This window comes from Canis aureus, chromosome X, assembly GCF_053574225.1.
Source record: "Canis aureus isolate CA01 chromosome X, VMU_Caureus_v.1.0, whole genome shotgun sequence".
In the NCBI taxonomy this organism is placed as follows: Eukaryota; Metazoa; Chordata; class Mammalia; order Carnivora; family Canidae; genus Canis; species Canis aureus.
In genome coordinates, this window is record NC_135649.1 from 4937259 (window position 1) to 4956472 (window position 19214).

The window sequence follows — 19214 nt, forward strand, 5'->3', positions numbered from 1 at the left end:
GGTTTTAAGTCAAAGGCCCCATAACAAGTTACATTTTGTCATCGTTTTCCAGGTGGTTACCATTTTCCCTGAGTGATAAATTTGTCATATTTGGAAACAGAGTAATTAAACTCCGGAGACCCTGGGCTGTGGTTTCATCAATTCCTGCTAAGGAAAGCCAATACACCTCCAAAGGAAACTGTTTCACAAATGACAAAAGCCAGAACCGCATCGGTGGCATGGAAAATGACTTCTTTGCTTCAAATTCCTTCTCAGTTTCCATATCAGTTTTTATTTTCTTATTGTTAATATCAACTTATTTAGTATCACCATCAACAATGTTCTGGAGTCCTGTGAGTGAGAAGCAGCTCACACCTACCACAAAGATAGCATATCTTTACCATCTTCTCTAAGGGCCACTCCACTGGACTAGCAGGATTGTATACAGCTACAGAGGAGTCCGAGTGGAACCATTAAAGGCACTAAAGCTGTCATTCAGCCAAGTTCTCAAAACACTTCCATTAAACTTTTCTACAGCTCAGTATGCACTGATCAGCTTCTATTGTTGGGGTTCTAGGGATAACTGGGCACAGTTCCTACTCACAAGCAGCCAAGCCCTATAAGAGGCACCACACAGAAAATCCCCATTTGTACGACAGCCTCACAAATGCTATCATAACCCAGTGGGCACAGTAAGAGCTCAGAAAAGGACCCACTTGGCTCAGCAGGGAAGCAAGGAGGTGAGGAGGGACGGGGAGAAGGGAGGGAGGGAGGGAGGGAGGGGAAAGCAGAGTTGTTGGAGGTTAGTGTGGTTGGGACAAAGGGTGCAGCAGGGATGATAGGACATGAGGCAAGAGAAGACTTAATCGTGAAGGTTCACAGCGGCTTTGTGTGTAATAGCCAACACGTAGAACAGCCCAAATATCTACCAAGAGATGAATGGATAAGCAAACTGTAGTGTAGTAGCATAATAGGGTACTGCTTAGCAGTAAAAAGGAATGACTATTGACTCATTCCATAATATGGCTATGAAAATACTTAGGCTGAGTATAAGAGGCTAGACAAAAAAGAAAATATTAAATGATTACACTTCTGTAACACTGTAGAAAATATAAATTAGCCTACAGTGCTTGGAGATGGGGGAGAAGGTGTGGGAGGGAAGGATTATAAAGGGCCTAAGGAAACTTCTGGGGGTGATGGATATGTTCATTATCTTGACTATGATGATGGTTTCCCAGGTGCATAACGTGTCAAAACTCTTCATGTTGTACACTTGAAATCTATGTAGCTTGCTGTCTGGAGAAGAAGCAGAGGCATGACATAATTAGCTCTGCATTTTAATCAGATCATTACAAAAGCAGCATGGAGGCAGGGTTAGAAGAACTCCCAGAGAAGGAATAGTCATTCAGAAAGGCCAGAGGACCACCAGTGAAAGAAGTTCCAGAAGCTAAAGAAAGAAAGAGTTTCAGGGTGCCTGATGACTGAGCCCTGTGCAGGGCTCTGCACTGGGCATGGAGCCTGCTTGATACTCTCTCTTCTCTCCCTGTGCCCCTCCCCTGCCTCCAGCCTCTCTCAGGAGGGAGGGAAGGGAGGAGGGAGGGAGGAAGAGAAAGAGTGAAAGAGAAAGAAAGAAAGAATGAGAGAAAGAGTGAAAGAGTGAAAGAGAGAGTGGAAGAGAGAAAGAGAAAGAAAGCAAGTTTCAAAACTACCAATGGGATAAGCGGGGTCCAGAGCCACAGTCTAGAATACTCAGCAGCAGTATTGTTTGGAGGTCCTGGGAGAGCCCAGCCACTCAAACATTCCCTTTTTTCTTTTTTTAAGATTTATTTATTTATTTGAGGAGGCGGAGGGGGGCAGGGATGGAGGGAGAGGGAGAAGCAGATTCCTCATTGGGCCCAACATGGGCCTCAATCTCACAACCCTGAGATCATGACTCAAGCAGAAACCAAGAGTCAGATGCTTAATCAACTACAGCACCCCAGCACCCCTCAAACATTCCTGACACAAGATGATTACACTCTTAAACCAAGCACACATCTTTGAGAGGGAGCCACGAGGGAAGACGGCAACACTCAGATGGCAAACTAGACTGTCCGACCCAACCTCAGCAATTGTGAGATGAAAAGGTCACACCCCACTGCCCTCCTGTCTGCCCATAGCACATTGGACTGCCTGCTGACATGCAGGGCCGTCCAGAGGGAGGATGAGGGAGCAGTACTCCTGCCATTGGCCTTACCGCGCAGGGTGGCAACACATGCCCTTTCTCTTGTGCTCAAATTGTACTTTCTGGAATCTCATAAGCCACTGAAATTCTTTTTGCCAAGTTCTCAAAACTGTTATTAAAATATGCCACGGATCTTCTGTCAATATACCCTTAAAGTAAAGGATTCCAACTAAGCATTACATCACCCTGAGTGTCTAGTCAAGCCTTTGGTTCATCAGGACAAGTCAGGCCTCTCTTCTGTTGGTGATGCCACCGAACACTCAACTGGAACTTACAGTGATCCCATATGGTCTTCTCTCTCTTAAGGTCATGAAGACATTAAGAAGAATGAATGGACCTAGTCCATTTGTCCCCTAATTAAATTGGTTTGGCTGATCTCCAGCACATACATCACCCATGCTCGCAAGTAAAGTACCATTTCATTTTATGGCTCTCTATAAGCTAAGTGTACTCATTAAACTTACCAGTGGCCTTGATTGATTCTCCTGGAAAAAGTGGCGCTTCTTCCATCTGTGCCAGCTTATTTCCATCTCTTAGCGCCTGGCAAAAAACCAAACAGGAGTAAATCTCACTTTCCTTCTGTATACCTGGGAGGAATTGTAGTGTTCTGTGCTCTTGCTACATGACTACAGAAGCGTGCAAACTGTATGCCCCCTCCCCTTAACGAGACAATTTCAAAGCTCAGCATCACAGGACACCATGCTGCATATTCTAGCAAGTTGTTACACATATTTAAATTCACAGTTAGAAAGCATTAATACAGAAATGGCTTGACATGACAGATAGATACTGTAATCACTACACAGACAGCTATTATAAGGTGCCTCCAGAATTTGGAAATAAGGTCAGAAAAAGGTTACCTTCTGAGCATGAAACTAACACAAATGGAATAAACGTTAGAAGTAGGTGCTTGGCTAGCTGTAGAAATCACCCAGTCTGTAAGCTTTATCCGGTGTGGGAAACCCTGAAGTCTAGTGGAAGCAACCAGGGAGGGGTCTCATAGCAGTAACATTTCTAAGGAAAGCCCTAGGCTTTCGTACTGCAGTCCAGCTACCCACGCTTTGTGTGTGTGCACAAAGCGTAGGGATGGGTGGGGCGGGTAGCAAGTGGGCTTGTCAGTGCACATCCCATCCAGGCCATGGGAGAGTACGCTCCCGTCTGGCAGACAGGAGTACGTCCAGCACTACTGTGGAGCAGGGTGTGTTCACCGGGTTTCTCTCAAACCAATTCACTCTGTGCTGATTCCACACTCACCAACGCCACTAATGACTTATCAGGTTTCCTGGCTACAATGATACTAGGAAAATGACGTCTTGAATGGCTGTAGAGACACACGCCCACATTTCAAATGTCCAGATTGGCCCTGCTGCCCACTAGCCAGTTTCTTGGGAGCTAGGTTGGATGGTGCCAGTTAGCTCAGGAGAGCTGAGAAAATGGTGTTCGAACTACAAAGCTATGGACCAGAGCCTGAACTTGGGGCCTATTCCAATTCCAAGTTACTGCCACCCTGTGAGATGCTGCCAAGGAAACTGGTCACTTTCTCCTTGGCATCTCGGACATAATGTGTCACGAATAAGAATAAGGCGTTCAAACCCCCAGCAATCCCCAAGCTGTGTTTCGTAGGGCATTAGATTCCCAAGAGATGTGAATAGGTCTTTTTTTTTCCAAGTTTGGGTAATGCTGGGTTAAAGAAAAGCTAAGTGGGTGGGTTGTTTTTTTTGTTTTTGTTTTTTTGTTGTTGTTGTTTTGTTTTTCACATTTTAGTGCGACAAGTCTTTAGCTAGCATATTAATGTACGCCATATCAGCAAGAGGGCGCTAGAGTATGCCGCATTTCCCATACCTATTTGATCAGGGGCTGCTTTCTCCAAAACACAGTTAAACACCAGGAGGCCACTAGTGTTCAGCAGAAAACAGGTCAGACAATACTATGTTTTCAGCATAATTTTGTGAAGCAAAGTATTTAAAATGGTCATCTTTTAAAATTCTAAATAACTGAAAATTCAAAACTGATTCTTTGCCTAATTCTAAGCATATTTCACTATGTTTTGTTAATGGGATTTAAGTGTCAATTTAAAAACACTTATACATCATAGTTCTATCATTTTATAAAAAAAGAAAGGAAAAAGGTCAACATATAAAAAACAAATTCCATGCTAAATGTTGGTTGGGGTATGTCTGTTCTATAAGAATGTCCATCGTCTTTGTCAAGATGTGTGATTAAAAAGATTAGGGTTCACGGTTATTTCTGAACAATTTTATTCAGTTTGATTTTTTTGGTCCAGATTGGTTTTTAAGACATTTCAGTCACAATTCTTAGGGACAGAGAGAATCATTAAAGGTAAGTGGAGAATTGTTACTGGATTCATTTTTAATACAGCTGATTTTATCAAGAAAGCATAAGCCGATATTTATGCTTCTAAATGTCTAGTTTTCGAAATACTAATATCACCACTCTTAGAAGCCATAATTTGAAGTTCTTTCTTTTGCCTGAACCAGTGACTAATTTTATAACACAAAGTCAGAAAGTTAGTTCACTTGATACCTAAGTTTAAAGCTACTTCAACCATTACATGGTTAAAGCTTATTATAATCACTATATATTATCATATATGGACCTAAATTCCTTAACTTATATTTAAAAATAAATTGGGATAGATTATTTTGAAATATATGTACTAATGCAAGCTGTTCTAATCGCTGAACCTGGAAGGGGATCAGGGGGAGGGGCAGAGGGGGGAGAATGTGATTCACTTTAAGCTTTATAGCGAGCCACATCAAACACTTTCAAGTCCTCAGCACTGGACCAGCGACTAAAATGTTGCAGAGGGTGACACCAGAGACTGGGACCATTTTGAGAATGTAACAGGGCTCTCAAGATTGAGGCTGAAGATCAAACATGTCTCTCTCTCTTCTCTTCTGATGGTCACGTTAAATTTGGCTTGAAATACCTGTGAATTTATATAAGGCATGAATGTGCTGGTGAGATCAAGTGAGACAAACCTCTCACTAATAAGAATTAAATCCAGGACATGCTTTATAAGCGATGGAAAAGCAACTATCAGAACAAAACAAATGATCCCACTGCTTCTGATTTTCCCATAAAAGGTTTCTTTTGTATAGGAAACACATTTAGCTTTAGCATAGGAATTTAAGAGAAGAATAGTTCTTAAAGGCTCGTTATTTTGTGAGTACAGTAGATTCTCTTAATAAAGCTGGTGTTAGGAAATGGGACTCACACTTGTGCTATATTAAGCTTTGACTGCAACTACTAAGTTGCACAAGACATGATTTGACCCTTGATTTATCCAACCCATGTACAGTATAATCAGAGAATGGAATATTCTTGTGGGCAAACTGATCTTCTGAACACACCTGTTCGTCTTGGTATCTCTGCTCCACGTGTTGGCCAGTTGAGGAACTCCCTATGGTGATCCCATTCAAACCCTGTTTCAGTGACCCTGCAAGTCCAGCGGAAGGCCCACCAACTCCCCAAATTTGGCCCCGAGGACCCCAGCCCACTGGATGGCTCTGGCCTCTCTGCTACTTTTCTCATCATGAATGGAAGCTGCTGGGTAGACAGTTTCTGTAACGGCTGCATGCCAAAAGCACTGGCTTTCAAATCGGGCTCTTCAAGGTGCTTCCAGGGTCACCAAAGGAGGGTGGCTAGACAAAGGCACAGCTGGGCATGGGGGTGGCCGGCCAGGTTTCCCTGGAGCTGCTCTTCTGGCGCTTTCACATACAGAGATTCTATATAGGCTTTGGACAAAGTTCTGCTGCTTTAAAAGACTCCAGAGGGCCTTGAGGTACTGAGCAAAGAGTAAGCACTCCAGAAGACTTGATGCATGTTTTTTTTTTTTCCTTCTGATTAATCAACGCAAACTATATAGACTCATTCCACAAATACACACAAGGTACCGGGAACTATGTTGGGCACGGACCATGCAAATGTGAATAAAGCAAAGTCAACACCCTCAAGGAGCACCCTTAGCATAATCACAACCTCTGTAAAGGCAGTTCGGAGTCCTGCTGTGACTGAGACTCCTTACCTCGCAGCTGACCCCGTCTGGGAAAACCAAGCAGCACGGATAACTAAATTTCTGGGTGACAAAATGTTGGATAAACCAATTTTGGCAAATAATGTCATAACGGAATCTACCAAACTCGGACAGGAGGGCACTACTGTAGTGGTGAAAGCATCTGCTCATCATCTAGAAATCTAGTATGAAATGGCTTCTAAGAACACGATCTGTAGCTACAGACAGATGGACACGTAGAACTTGCCACCTGATCAGCTTCAGCTCCAGAAGGGTAGCCATTGTGCTCTTCCTGAGTCTCCTGCACAGCACCAGGTGCACGGACAAGAAACGGCAAAGAGGAGAAAGAGAGACACGTGCAAACAGACAGGTGAAAGGACAGAAGTTCTTTTTTAAAGAGACACTAAGCATGTAAAAGTTGACACACCTTTCACGGCTTTGCAAATCCCAACATTTTCCCCCTTGCAGTTAAGGAAATGGTGTGCTGACCCTCTAGAGCATCCTCAGCCTAACATGGAGTATCTATTCTGTGTTTGTGTCGGGGCAGAAAAAGGAAAAGCAAACAGACATCATGGATTTCAAAGAATGGACCATCTTTGGTAAAACCAAGCAATACGATAGCATATGGCAACGAAACAAAATAACAGACACGTAACACGCTCATACTACATAAAGCATACCATCAGAACCAAGGAAAGGGCAAAACCAAGCCAAAATACGAAGGCAGTTCAGACACGTGTATTTCAAATGCGGTAAGTGCTCATATACTCTAAAGAACTACTATTCAGGGCTCAAGTCCGCTAGTATTCATGAACTTTCCACACACATGCACAGGCACAGTTTACATGCTGGAGACAGACATGTACAATCTGTAAATTATTGCTAAATAAATATTGTGCTTTATGAATCAATACCATAGTAAAGATTTCTAATTAAAGTACCAATGTGCTTCAAAGAAACAGCTGAAAGGTCACAAGGTTACTTGTTTTCCAATTCCTTTAAAGGTATATACTAGGCTTAGTTTAACCTCTTCATAGAATCAGTTTGCTTTGGAAACTTTCAAAACTGGGCTTTCAATTCAGCAGGTGGTACAAAGAATATAAATGCTGAAGACAAGATTATAACCCCTTTTGAAAGTCGAATCAACTCCCTGGGGCCGCAAATAATTGAAATTTAACATAGATATATTTTTTCTTCATGGAACTTTGGTTCCCATGACTGTATTTCTTTAAAAGGCAATCAATCAGCAAAGAAGTAGAAAAGCTTTAAAAGAATTGACTATTTATCACCTTTCATTTCTGTCAATATGGTAAAACAGCTCCTTAATACACTGTTACACTCTGTCATCAGATTGAATTTAGCACCCAGTTGGTACTGCTACCCTTCAAAGCAGGGTAATTTTTAAAACGCAACAGTTTCTTTTTTAGGTGCCTGGTGGCTCAGTCGGTTCAGGGTCTGCCCTAGGCTCAGGTCATGATCCTGGGGTCCTGGGATCGAGCCCCACATTGGGCTCCCTGTTCAGCGGGAAGTCTGCTTCTCCCTCTGCCCTTCCCCCCTGCTCGTGATCTCTCTCTCTCTCTCTCAAATAAATACTCTTTTAAAAATATAAATAAAATGCAAGAGTTTTTGAAATTTCCATGTTTTTGAATACAAAGAAAATGGAATCATTCTTTGATACAAATTTTAAAAACAGAAAAGTGAACGACTAAACAACAGAAAACCACACAGTGGTTCGAAGAACATGCAAATGAAAAGCCAAACACTAATATTTAACAATGTGAATCAGTGAGAGAAAATGATTCCCACGAGCTAAAGGAAACATAGTAAAAACAAGATTAAACAAAGATAAACCAACTGGGATAACAAGAATTTGACTTAACCTGCTAATTTTTGTACTACTGCATTGGCTTCACTAAGATTAACCATTTTAAACTCAAGTTATTAACTTATTCTGTCAAAATCCACAATATTTTCATTGAATAAAAATAGGTTAATTTTCAACATCTGATATTCAGGTTCAAACACATGCACATTACCAATCTTTGTCTTGCTTTATGAATATTCTGAAATGAAGGAAAATCATGAGGAAAATATAAGCGACAGTCCACTACTTATAACAGCCACATCTGTATTTTAAGAACTACTAAACGGAACTGATTCTGTTACATTGATACTCAAGACTAGCACTTCTGCTTCTTAGAGTCAGCATGCAAACAGAGAGGTGACTTGAAATCTGACTTAGATAAGCTGGACGGCAGATCACCACTTTGTTGGTGTTGTTCAATTCTTTAGGACGAGTTACATGGTAAACGAGGTGAAAAGAGGGCTCTGCAGGCCTGGCCATGTAAGCCCCTGCCATGAATCTCCATTTGGTCAGAATTCATGTAACCCAGCAAACATCAGTACTGCACGCTGGCAACAACTTGAGCATCCTGCCCTCACACACGCTAGCTTTTACTGCACATAAAAACACTGTAACAAATAAAGCGTTTCTAGTGAACACTTAAAGCTGTGACACAGCAGAGCAAGTTGATCCGAGTGATTCATAAACCCAGTGAGAAGGTAAAGAACGCTAAATAGACTAAGTGTTGGATCAAGCACAAAGACACACGACAAGTAGGAGGCCCAGGTGCCGAAAGCCACACATCCTTACCCTTATATCAGGCCTCCTGAAAACCTGTTAGTTAAAATACAGAATATCATCATCATGGACACATGACTATTGACCTGTGAAAGAGGCTGTTAAGCTCACCAGCCCATCCCGATGGAACAGAATAATCCTCTAACTAAACCAACCAGATCGATCCTAACATGTTTGCCCTCCAAGTTTTGTTCGCTATTGAATCAATCTTAACACGTTTGTCCTGGAATTCTCCGGCAAGTCTCTGATTTGGAGAAAGTTATTGCCCTTAGGCTGAGACAAACTACATTATTTTAAACACAAACCCCTTCTGTCAAGTACCATTATAAGCCATTGTGAACAGGCTGTGTTTGAAAAGTTCACTTGTGTGTCCGTTTGGAATACTGAATGCATTCTCCCCATAGAAACAATGATACAAAAAAGCAGTTCTGCTCCCAAACCAGCCCACAGAAACAAAAACAAAAAGGGAACCCAAAAACCACAAAAGCCCCCACATTTGACCAAGGGAAGGGCTCAGCTATTAGCACTAATAGTATCATAAAACCTAGTTAACCATAAATCTTAAGCTGGTCTCTATAGAAATTTTATTTTCAACTTTTACTCAGAACTCCAAAGTTAAACTCCCTGCCATGGCCACCCATGGAGAGAAAGGTACCTGCCCCTCACCTTAACTCCTACTGGCAACAGGGAAGGGGCAGCTGCAGGTGGGAAGAGGCAACTGGCTCTGCTGGGAGGGCAGGGGAAGGAGGGGAGGAGGGGAGAAGCCAAGCTTTATTAAGCAGAGACATGTTATTCCTACACCCTTGCCGGTGACTTCTACTCGAACACGCAGTGTATGCATTCAGGAAGCTCTGGCTGGAGAGAACACCCCAGGGAATGGATGGACCTTTGGAAAGTGAGGCAGACTTGAATGTCTCTGTTCCCCAATCCACAGTCTGAAAGCCTCCCATGTAAGCACTACATGTTCTGTGGAAAACAGATCATTAAAAAAGAAAAAAATTCACCAGAGGTTCTAATTATTGGCTTTTTAAGTTTTACTCAGGATAGATAAGATCATATGAATACAAGGCCACAGATGTCAAAAAACATCACTGTATCATCATTAAAATACCCTCTGAAGTAAAAAAGGTTTTTGAGTTAAGTGGTGATACTGTAGCTGAAAGAGACCTAAAGCCCATAAATTCCTAAATACAGACTATACTGAAGAACCTAAACCTGGCTTCTTAATAAATTTATTTATTTTTGGCAGAAGGGAGTGATGGATGCTTATCCTCATAATCGTGGTGATTAAGAGGTATGTACTTATTGAAACGTGTATCAAATTGTATACTATAAGTGTGTGAAGTACACCTCAAGAAAGTCAGTACAAAATCAAGAAAATACATGCCCATGAGGGTAAACAACGCAAAATGGGGCATAGATGGCAATAAACTCAAAAAAGGTCTCCCCTCTCTGAGCATGTTCATTCCCTCGTGACAACCATGTTTAACTGGACCAATTTTTGATTCTGAGGATTGCCTCCATAACTCCAAACATGATTACACCTCTAATTCTCGATTTGTCAACTTTAAACAGTATCTATCCATGTCTCATTCTAAAAGATGAATAAGGGCAGCCTGGGTGGCTCAGTGGTTTGGCGCTGCCTTCAGCCCAGGGCGTGATCCTGGAGTCCTGGGATCGAGTTCCATATCGGGCTCCCTGCACGGAGCCTGCTTCTCCCTCTGCCTGTGTCTCTGCCTCTCTATCTCTCTCTTTCTCTCTCTCTGTCTTCCATGAATAAATAAATAAATAAATAAATAAATAAATAAATAAATAAATAAATAAATCTTAAAAAAATAAAAGATAAATAAGCTTTCTCAAACTCCTATCTCCCTCTTTCCATTTCTGCTGATGGAAATTTAATTTTTAGTTCCTTTACTGTTTTCCTTGCATCATAAAAAAATATTCATGGAATGATTTTAAGAGCCATTCTCCTAAGTAGTTTGTATGTATTAATTCATTTTATTTTCAAAACAACCTTGTGAGATAAAAACAATCATTGGCTGCATTTTCTGATGAGAAAACCAAGACCCAGTTAAGTAATCTGGTAATGAGACAACTCTACGTGGCTTAGGATGGGAGCTTCCCACCAGAAAGAGCAAGCCACTATTAGAAGCTTTGAACTTTCGGCTCCACACCCCTCACCCTGCAGAAGGGAGAGGGCCCGGAGAGTGAGGTAGTGGATTATGCCCATGTGATGAGGTCTCCATAAAATCCCAATAGCATGGGGGTTCAGAGAGCTTCTGCACTGAACACATTCATGTCCTGGGAGAGTGGTGTGCCCCAAGTCCATGGCGCCAGAAGCTCCTGCGCCCGGGACCCTCCCAGCACCTGCCGTATGTATCTCTTCATCTGGCTGTTCATCTATCTCCTTTGTCATGTCCTTTAATAAAGGTGGTAAACATTTCCCTGATTTCTGTGAGCTGTTCTAGAAATGAGCAAAATCAAGGAGGGGGTCCTGGGAACCCCCATTTTAGAGCCAGGCTGGACAGAAGTCATGGGGAACCCGGGGCCCACTACTTTCGTTTGGTGTCCGAAGTGAGGGACAGTCTCGTGGGACGGAGGCCTTCCCCTGTGGGGTCTGTACTAACTCCAGTCAGTGTCAGAACTGAACTGAACTGAATTGGAGGACACCCAGCCGGTGTTGCAGACCTGGCTGGGATGCGGGAAAACCCACACATCAGGCATCAGGAGGGTTCCACATGTACCATGCGAAGTAGCAGAAGAGAACAGTGAACTTCTCCCCACACAAGCACCAAGATTTCAATTTGTATAAAAGTTTGCATGGGGGTTAAAGCTCTCTCCTTCTGCTTTCAGGTTCCCTTCAAGCCATCCTTTAGGGTGCACCAGAGAGGTCAGGGCTCCCGCTGACCACACGCTCTTGGTAAGGGGGTCGGTGTGCTCTTCTTTGCCCCTCGGGACCCACTGTGGCCTCACCCCTATGCCAGGCCCTCCAAGCCAGCTCTGAACAATTGTTGCATTCTCACTCTGCCTGGCTCCTATCTTAACTCTTTATAAGGTAAGAGCTGACACCACTAAGCCTCCAACAGCATGGAAGGATGTCAGGAAGTTCCCAAATGCAGCCAGTGGCGGCAGCACAAATACCGGCACGCGGCTGTGTTGCAGGTGCTGTGCTAGATGCTTCACACATGTCATCTCAACTCTCCCAGCCCTCCCAGCCACCAGGAAGGAGGTACTGTTATCCCCATGTGACAGGTGAGGGAGCCGAGGCAGCAGGAGCTGCAGTAAACACCCCAAATGTCACAGAGCCAGCAAAAGCAGAGTGGGAATCCAAACCCCAGCTGGCTGTTTCAGGGCCCCTGTTTGTACCCCTATTACACCCCCCTGACCCCTGAACCTGTTCCTCTCTGAAGGAGGCAGACCAAGGCCCTCACGGCTTCCAGAACTCCTGCTCTGCCCTTACTTGCCTCACCCCGTGTCGTTTACGCATCTGTTTCAAGCCTCACCACCGTCCAACCTCAGCTGTAGGTTCTGGTGTCCCTTTCCCCCAGGAGGAACTCGGTGCGGCCCAGCCCCTCGCACAGAACAGGTGCCCACACCGTGACTGGGGAAAGAGAGGGCTGTTCAGCAATTAGACTCTGCTCCTCCAGGACCGCTTGGTACATATACCATACACATTTGTGGAGGCTGAGAGTGTCAGCTAAATGAGCATTCACAGGCCACCCGATGTAATACCTTAAGCCTCTGCTGTAACACCCACTATGCAGACGAGGACACTGAGGCCCGAGAAGGTTAAATAATAACTTGTTGCGCAGCTCATCAATTAAAGGGCCGGGGCTCAAGGCAAAGTGCTCCGAACCCAAAGTTTATGATCTGTTTGATCAGCCACATAAGACAATATTAAATCAAATAAGTATCAGCGTTTTCTAAATGACTTGTTTTGAACTTATGCCTCTAAGAGGCTTCTTTTTTTTTTTTTTTGGTTTTCTTTTTTTTTTATTTATTTTTTATTGGTGTTCAATTTACTAACATACAGAATAACCCCCAGTGCCCGTCACCCATTCACTCCCACCCCCCGCCCTCCTCCCCTTCTACCACCCCTAGTTCGTTTCCCAGAGTTAGCAGTCTTTATTTTCTGTCTCCCTTTCTGATATTTCCCACACATTTCTTCCCCCTTCCCTTATATTCCTTTTCACTATTATTTATATTCCCCAAATGAATGAGAACATATAATGTTTGTCTAAGAGGCTTCTTTTCAAGAAAAGACTGTGATATTGAGGTAAAAACACCATTGTTTTCTTTTTGGGCGTGAAGCCTACATTTAAAATAATTTTGCTGTGGCTATCAGATCACTACAAAATGAGTGAAAAAGAAGAGGTCTCTAACCCTGCTTTGGAAGAGTGACCTGTTGGCTCAGGAGATCATTCCTCTTGCTGTGGGCATCTTAACAACTGGATTCTACACAGCTTGGTGGTCACCGGCTGGCCAGAGGCAGAGGCCCAGGGCAGGCGAATACAAATCGTAACTAGGCATCAAAACATAAGCCTGGTCTTTGGGAAACTGGCCACACCTGAACCGGGCCTGACCTCCACTGTCAAACTCTAGCCTGCAACAGTCACCTTCCACTCTCCGAAGCTGCCCCCCCCCCCCCGCCTGTCCCCAGAAAGGTGACAAAGCAGCCATTCAATTCCGCCTTCAATGAAGCGTGCTGGCCCCAAGTGCCACTTACAAAAGGGATGAGGAGATCTGTAACTGAACTAGTTAAACTGAGATCTGCTGTCACTATCCTCTAACGAAATTCTCACATCTTTACTAGGTAACGTGATGTTTCACTCAAATCCTACTTCTGATAAATCATGAGCTTTAGACGTATTAATCGAGATTTGTTTTACGTGCAGTGTAGACTCACTGAGCAGTCTGTAAAAATCTTGACCTTTTAAAAAATAAGTTTTAATTTGGAGATAATTGTAGACTCACAGGCAGTGGTGGGAAATAGCGGAGAGTCCATGTACCATGGCATTCAGCTTCCCCAGTGGCAGCATATTACAGAACTCTAGAAGGATGGCAGAAGCAGGAAACTGACACGGACACAATCAAGACGCAGAACAATCTCAACACCAGGAGGACTCCTACTGTCACCTTCCAGAGCCACTTCGGCTTCTCTCACTGCCTCTCCCGTCCTAGGCCCCTGGCAACCAGGAATCCCTTTGTGACGAACATTTTGTCATTTGAAGACTGTTACCTAAGTGGAATCATATAGTACATGACCTTTGCTGAGGGGCGTTTTTGGCTCAATTCCCTTAAGACCCATCCAATTCTTTCCCCTGTCCTCTCTACTGTACTATCAAACCCATTCATTGAGGATTTTTTTTTAATTTTCAGTTATTATATTTTTCAGTTTTAAAATTTCCATTTGGTTCTTCTTTATCTTCCATTTCCTTGATGAAACTTTTCTATTTCTTTTCTCCCACTTTCTATGTTTTCATTGTCTCAAGCATATTTGGAATTGTTTACTGAAGCAATTTTATGATGGCTTCTGTAAACTCATTTTCGGGATGCCTGAGTGGCTCAGGCTGCCACTCAGTGGTTGAGCGTCTGCCATCGGCTCAGGGAGTGATCCCGGGGTCCTGGGATCAAGTCCCTCATCGGGCTCCCTGAATGGAGTCTGTTTCTCCCTCTGCATCTCTCATGAAAAATAAAATCTTTAAAAAAAACCAAAAAAACTCATTTTCACAAAACTCGAACATCTGCCATCTCAGTTCTGTCATCGATTGATTTTTTCCATACTCTGCAATCTTTCTGGTGCGTGCTATGACGAGTGATTTCCAATAGCAATCTGAACTTTCTGAGTATTAGTTATGAGAGTATGGATCTTATTTAAACCTTCTGTTTTAGCGGGCTTTCTCTGACACTGCTGCAGCAGAAGCAGGGGCACCACCTCATTACAGCCACTCAGCCTCCACGGACACCAGAGGATGGGGGACTCCTGGTTACTTCTGGGTGGGGGCGAGAGTCCCAGCACCCCCCCCTCCCAGGCTGCCACTCATATCTCCCTGGCTGCCAGCGGCATGGATACCTCATTCCTGCCCCTCACATGGCCTCCACTGACACCACAGTAGGAGGCACAGCCTCCCCACCAATGGGCAGTGGTGAAAGTCTGACTCTCCACTAGGCTTCCTCTGATACCATCACTGCCCAGGGTTGTTGTGCCTCATTACAGCCTGGCAAGGGTGGGAAATCTAGGCTCCCGACTGGGCCCTGCTGGGCGGGGGCCGGGGGGGGCACTCCTTTTTCTGTGGTGTTTGGCTGGAGAACAGTGATTAGTGCCTAAGTTTTCTTTTTGCTAGGCTGTCCCTTTCCCGGTCCTTTGGCTTGAGAGAATAGGCTTTTGTTGTTGATGCCCGTTGGCATTTCTGGGTTGCTGGCTTCTTCAGCAACAAGTCTGGGACATACGTGGCAGAAACAAAATGCAGGAGCTCACTGCTATGTCATTCCTTGGGTCCTAAGGTCCCTGATCACTCTGCCGCCTTCCACTTTTCGGCACACTCTACGTTTATTTTATAGCTGATGTCCAGGGTTTTGGGTGTACTTAGCATGACGAATAGGAAAACATGCATTGGCTCCATTTTTCCAGAAGCAGAAGCTGAAATCTTGATAATTTTTTTCAGGTTTTAAAATTCCAGTGAGTTAACATACAGTGTAATATTAGTTTCAGGGATAGAATTGAGTGATTCATCATTTCCATACAACACCTGGACCTGGTGCCCACCACAAGTGTCCTCCTTCATCCCCATCCCCCATTCCCCCATCCCCCCACCCACCTCCCTCAGTAACCCACAGTGTGTTCTCCAGAGTGAAGAGTCTGTTTCATGGTTTGTCTCTCTCTTTTTTCCCCCACATTCATCTGTTTTGTTTCTTAAACTCCACATATGAGTGAAATCATATGGTATTTGTCTTTCTCTGACGAAATCTTGGTATTTTTAAGAAATAGTTTTTCCCCACAAGTAACCGTGGAAGACAGGATAACACTTTTCTATTGCACTGGTTACCAACTGGAGGCCTAACGCTCAAACAGGCAGTAGTAGCAGGGTGTTCTTAAAATTGTTTTTAAGGGGACATGCTCTTCTCCATTGCCCCCTCCCGTGTCTGCCTAGCTTGTAGACATCTGAAAACTCTGATTTAATAAATCAATCACAAGGCCAAGCTTAAACAATGGGTTACAGCCATAGATTCTGAAAGATCATGCTCGAGCTTCTCTATTCATAGACTAGTACTCAGTGTAAGAAATATTCCCCAAAACCTAGCTCAGGCGTCATGAAGCCTTGCCCGTGCACTGCATCTTACTTCCCACCAAAGCCCTCCTGGAAATTTTTGTCTAGGATCCTGAATTTACTCACCATACTAACTTGTTAAATAATTACACTTAGTATAGGCCCCTCTCCATTGTTTCTCTTTTCTTCAGAACGTTTAAAGAAGACATCTCGCTATTGTGTGTGCATGGAGGAGGGAAGGAAAAAAAAAAGGAGAGGAACAGGGGTAGTGATGGTGATGATGAGGTCACTGGTCACTTCTACTAACCTTGCCTAGGAAGCTTCATTACAATTTGTTACCATGTTATTGCATCCAATCTATGGAACATCACATTCAGATCCTGTTCTTAAAATCTCTGACAGATTCGAGAAAAAGACTTTTATTTTTTGTTAGCTCAGTAAAAGTGAAAAGCAAATGAGCTGAGTTGGTAGTGGGGTGCGGGGAGGGGGTCAAACAAAACAAAACAAAACATTTTATTACATTTCTAGTAGTCTTAACCATCAGGCGAATCTTCAGGGTGACTTGGTATTAAAGCATACATTTATTAATTTAGTTGATCCACAACTCAACATAATAGCTATTTAGTCTTACGGCTGCGACAATATTTCCCAAATTTCTGTCATTTCATACACCACCTCTACAAGCTCGGTTTGGTCTCTCTCTATACTGCCTATGCTAATATTAGTATTTATCTTTACATTGATTTTAAATTGACCCCGTTTTCATACTTTGCCTAGCTCTACGCAACAACATCCATTAAATCACAAGTTGAATGTGCTAGCTTTTCTTTTTTGTGTGTGCTAGCTCTTCTAATACATATTTAAAATGACTACATAACTGTGAACATAGGTCCACAAACATACCATCTAAACTCACCTCACCTGATAAAAGTGATATTCTTACCATAGTCTGGGTGATCTGACCCTGAGACTATTGTCAATTTATGACATGAATAAATAATAAAACAACTGTTCTCTAAAACCTAACCTGAGTTGCTAATTATTCAGATATGTAGGAATGTACCAGAAACAAGCTATAAACCTAAGAAGCCTAGCATTTCAGATTTTACTATACATAAGAAATATAAGAGGCCCTGGGTTCCATACCTGCAGAGATTCTGACTCATGGGTGGGATAGGGACCATGGAAGGGAGCTGCATTTTTACAGAATGGTGAGTGCTGATGTGGGAAAACCCAAGGGCCACATTGTGAAGAAGGGTAGGCAAGAGCAGGGGGACAAAATTTTAAATATACTCTAGCTTTCCAGTTGTCCTGCTGAAAAATCCCAAGTCTAGCTATGGGATACCAAGCAAGTCATTTGACATCTCCGAGCCTTGGTTTCTTCCTCTGTTAAATGATGATTATAATAAAAGCTACCTCATTTGGTTGTTTTAAGACTGAAACAGATTATATGTCAAAAAGTATTACAAAACCAACAAGAAAGTATTAGAAAACTGTGGAGTCATACACATGCTCAAGGGGTGATGAGGGGGATGTAGTACCCTCAGCAGCCTATGTTGTGAAAGACAATCAGCATTTCGAATCAAGATGCACATGCTCAGCTCCATTATAAACACTCGCTCCCATTTAATTACTGATATGGAACTTAACCTATAATAAATGAACCCCCATGTTGTGCGTGAATTTCAAAGAGGATATTTGCACAGTAGATAATCTGAACTATTATTGATTTATGACTACACATTAGATCCTCAAGGAATTGTGTCTGGACCTTCAGGAAAAACCCCATGCAGTGGCTCCCATGACAGAGGTATAGGAGGCCCATCTTGGGTACTCTGATTTTTTTTTGGGGGGGGTACTCTGATTTTAAGAACGACTTTATAAGTAGCATTTAAAATTATCCTTATGGTTTAAAAACATTTTACCCTTTTGTTATTTAAAAAACTCTCTTCTTAAAGAAAACAACTCCTGAACTATATATTTAATGCTGACTTTGCATACTTGGCTACAGGGCAAATATAACAAAGATAATTATAAAACGTGTTCTCTTACAATCACTCATCTAAAGCTTTAGCTATGATCTGATGTAGGTACCTAAAATTCAATTTACAAAATCTAGAACTGCCTTATTTTTTTCCAAATGCCATCTGTTAAACCATTCCAACATGAGCTAATTCTGCTACACAAAATTTGTAAATAGACTAAAATCAAAAAAACTTCGTTGCTTCATATTAATGTACAGATTCACTGTAATCTATTAATGTAGAGGTTAGAAAGCTTTGCACACAGTCATCAGTCTTTTATAGAACCCTCACAACACTAACAAGTAATCAAGCATAAAGAAAACATTACAGTTAACTCCTAATTGTCCAGAAAGAAAACCATTCCGAGGCCTCCGCTAATACGGGTTCATGAGCCTCTCCACCCAGTGGGGCAGTTTCTCAGCTAAGAAGGGGGCGACAGGGCAACTGGGCCTGGTGGGGTGGCAGCTGCTCAGCGACCAGCCGCTCCGGCATCAGCGATGCAGCAAATGTTCCTCCCACCTGCAGCCGGCATATGTGCCCAGCTGGGTTTGGAACACCCGGAACCCCAGCTGCTCCTACATGGACAAACGTGAAAACCAGGTAGCAGGGAAACCTATCGAGAGTGATGTACTGTCACTCTTCTGGCTGAGCAGTTGATCCAATTTCTACTAATCCGCAGCCCTGCTTTCCTCTGCTAGGCCTAATCAACAGCATCGAAGGCTCGGATGAAGTACAGCATGACAGCCAAATGTCAATTCCATGGCCTCTCGAGTCAGTTTCTGCACTTGGTACATTATGAGAAACAGAGGAGGAGAACGGAGGCCAGAGCCCTTAAGCAAGGAGCATGGATTAAGAATTAATTAGGATCTTTCCTGTCATTCTTGAACTGTTTATAAGACTTGGCGCCTGGCAAGGACTTGTGATTTTGAGAGGCTGTTGACTGAGGGTAGTCTGGGATACTAAATGTAGTTCACCTGTACTTGTGAAAATCGATTCTCTCTTACTAACAGGCACAGGTAAGTAGCTATAATAAACTGAA

The 19214-nt window shown here is 43.1% G+C and overlaps 1 protein-coding gene across 14 annotated transcripts in view; it reads right to left on the reverse strand.

Moving 5' to 3' along the window:
* Positions 1-19214, reverse strand: part of MTMR1 (myotubularin related protein 1) — a 64258-nt gene that overhangs the window by 38080 nt on the left and 6964 nt on the right. For 6 of the 14 annotated variants that reach the window (XM_077887628.1, XM_077887637.1, XM_077887638.1 and 3 more), the window contains one exon: positions 2668-2743. In XM_077887628.1, the coding sequence (XP_077743754.1) occupies positions 2668-2743 (76 nt within the window). Of the gene's footprint in view, positions 1-2667; positions 2744-6486; positions 6541-8275; positions 8303-8892; positions 8917-19214 lie in introns of all 14 variants that reach the window. The other 8 variants (XM_077887626.1, XM_077887636.1, XM_077887627.1 and 5 more) reach the window with 6 other exon arrangements.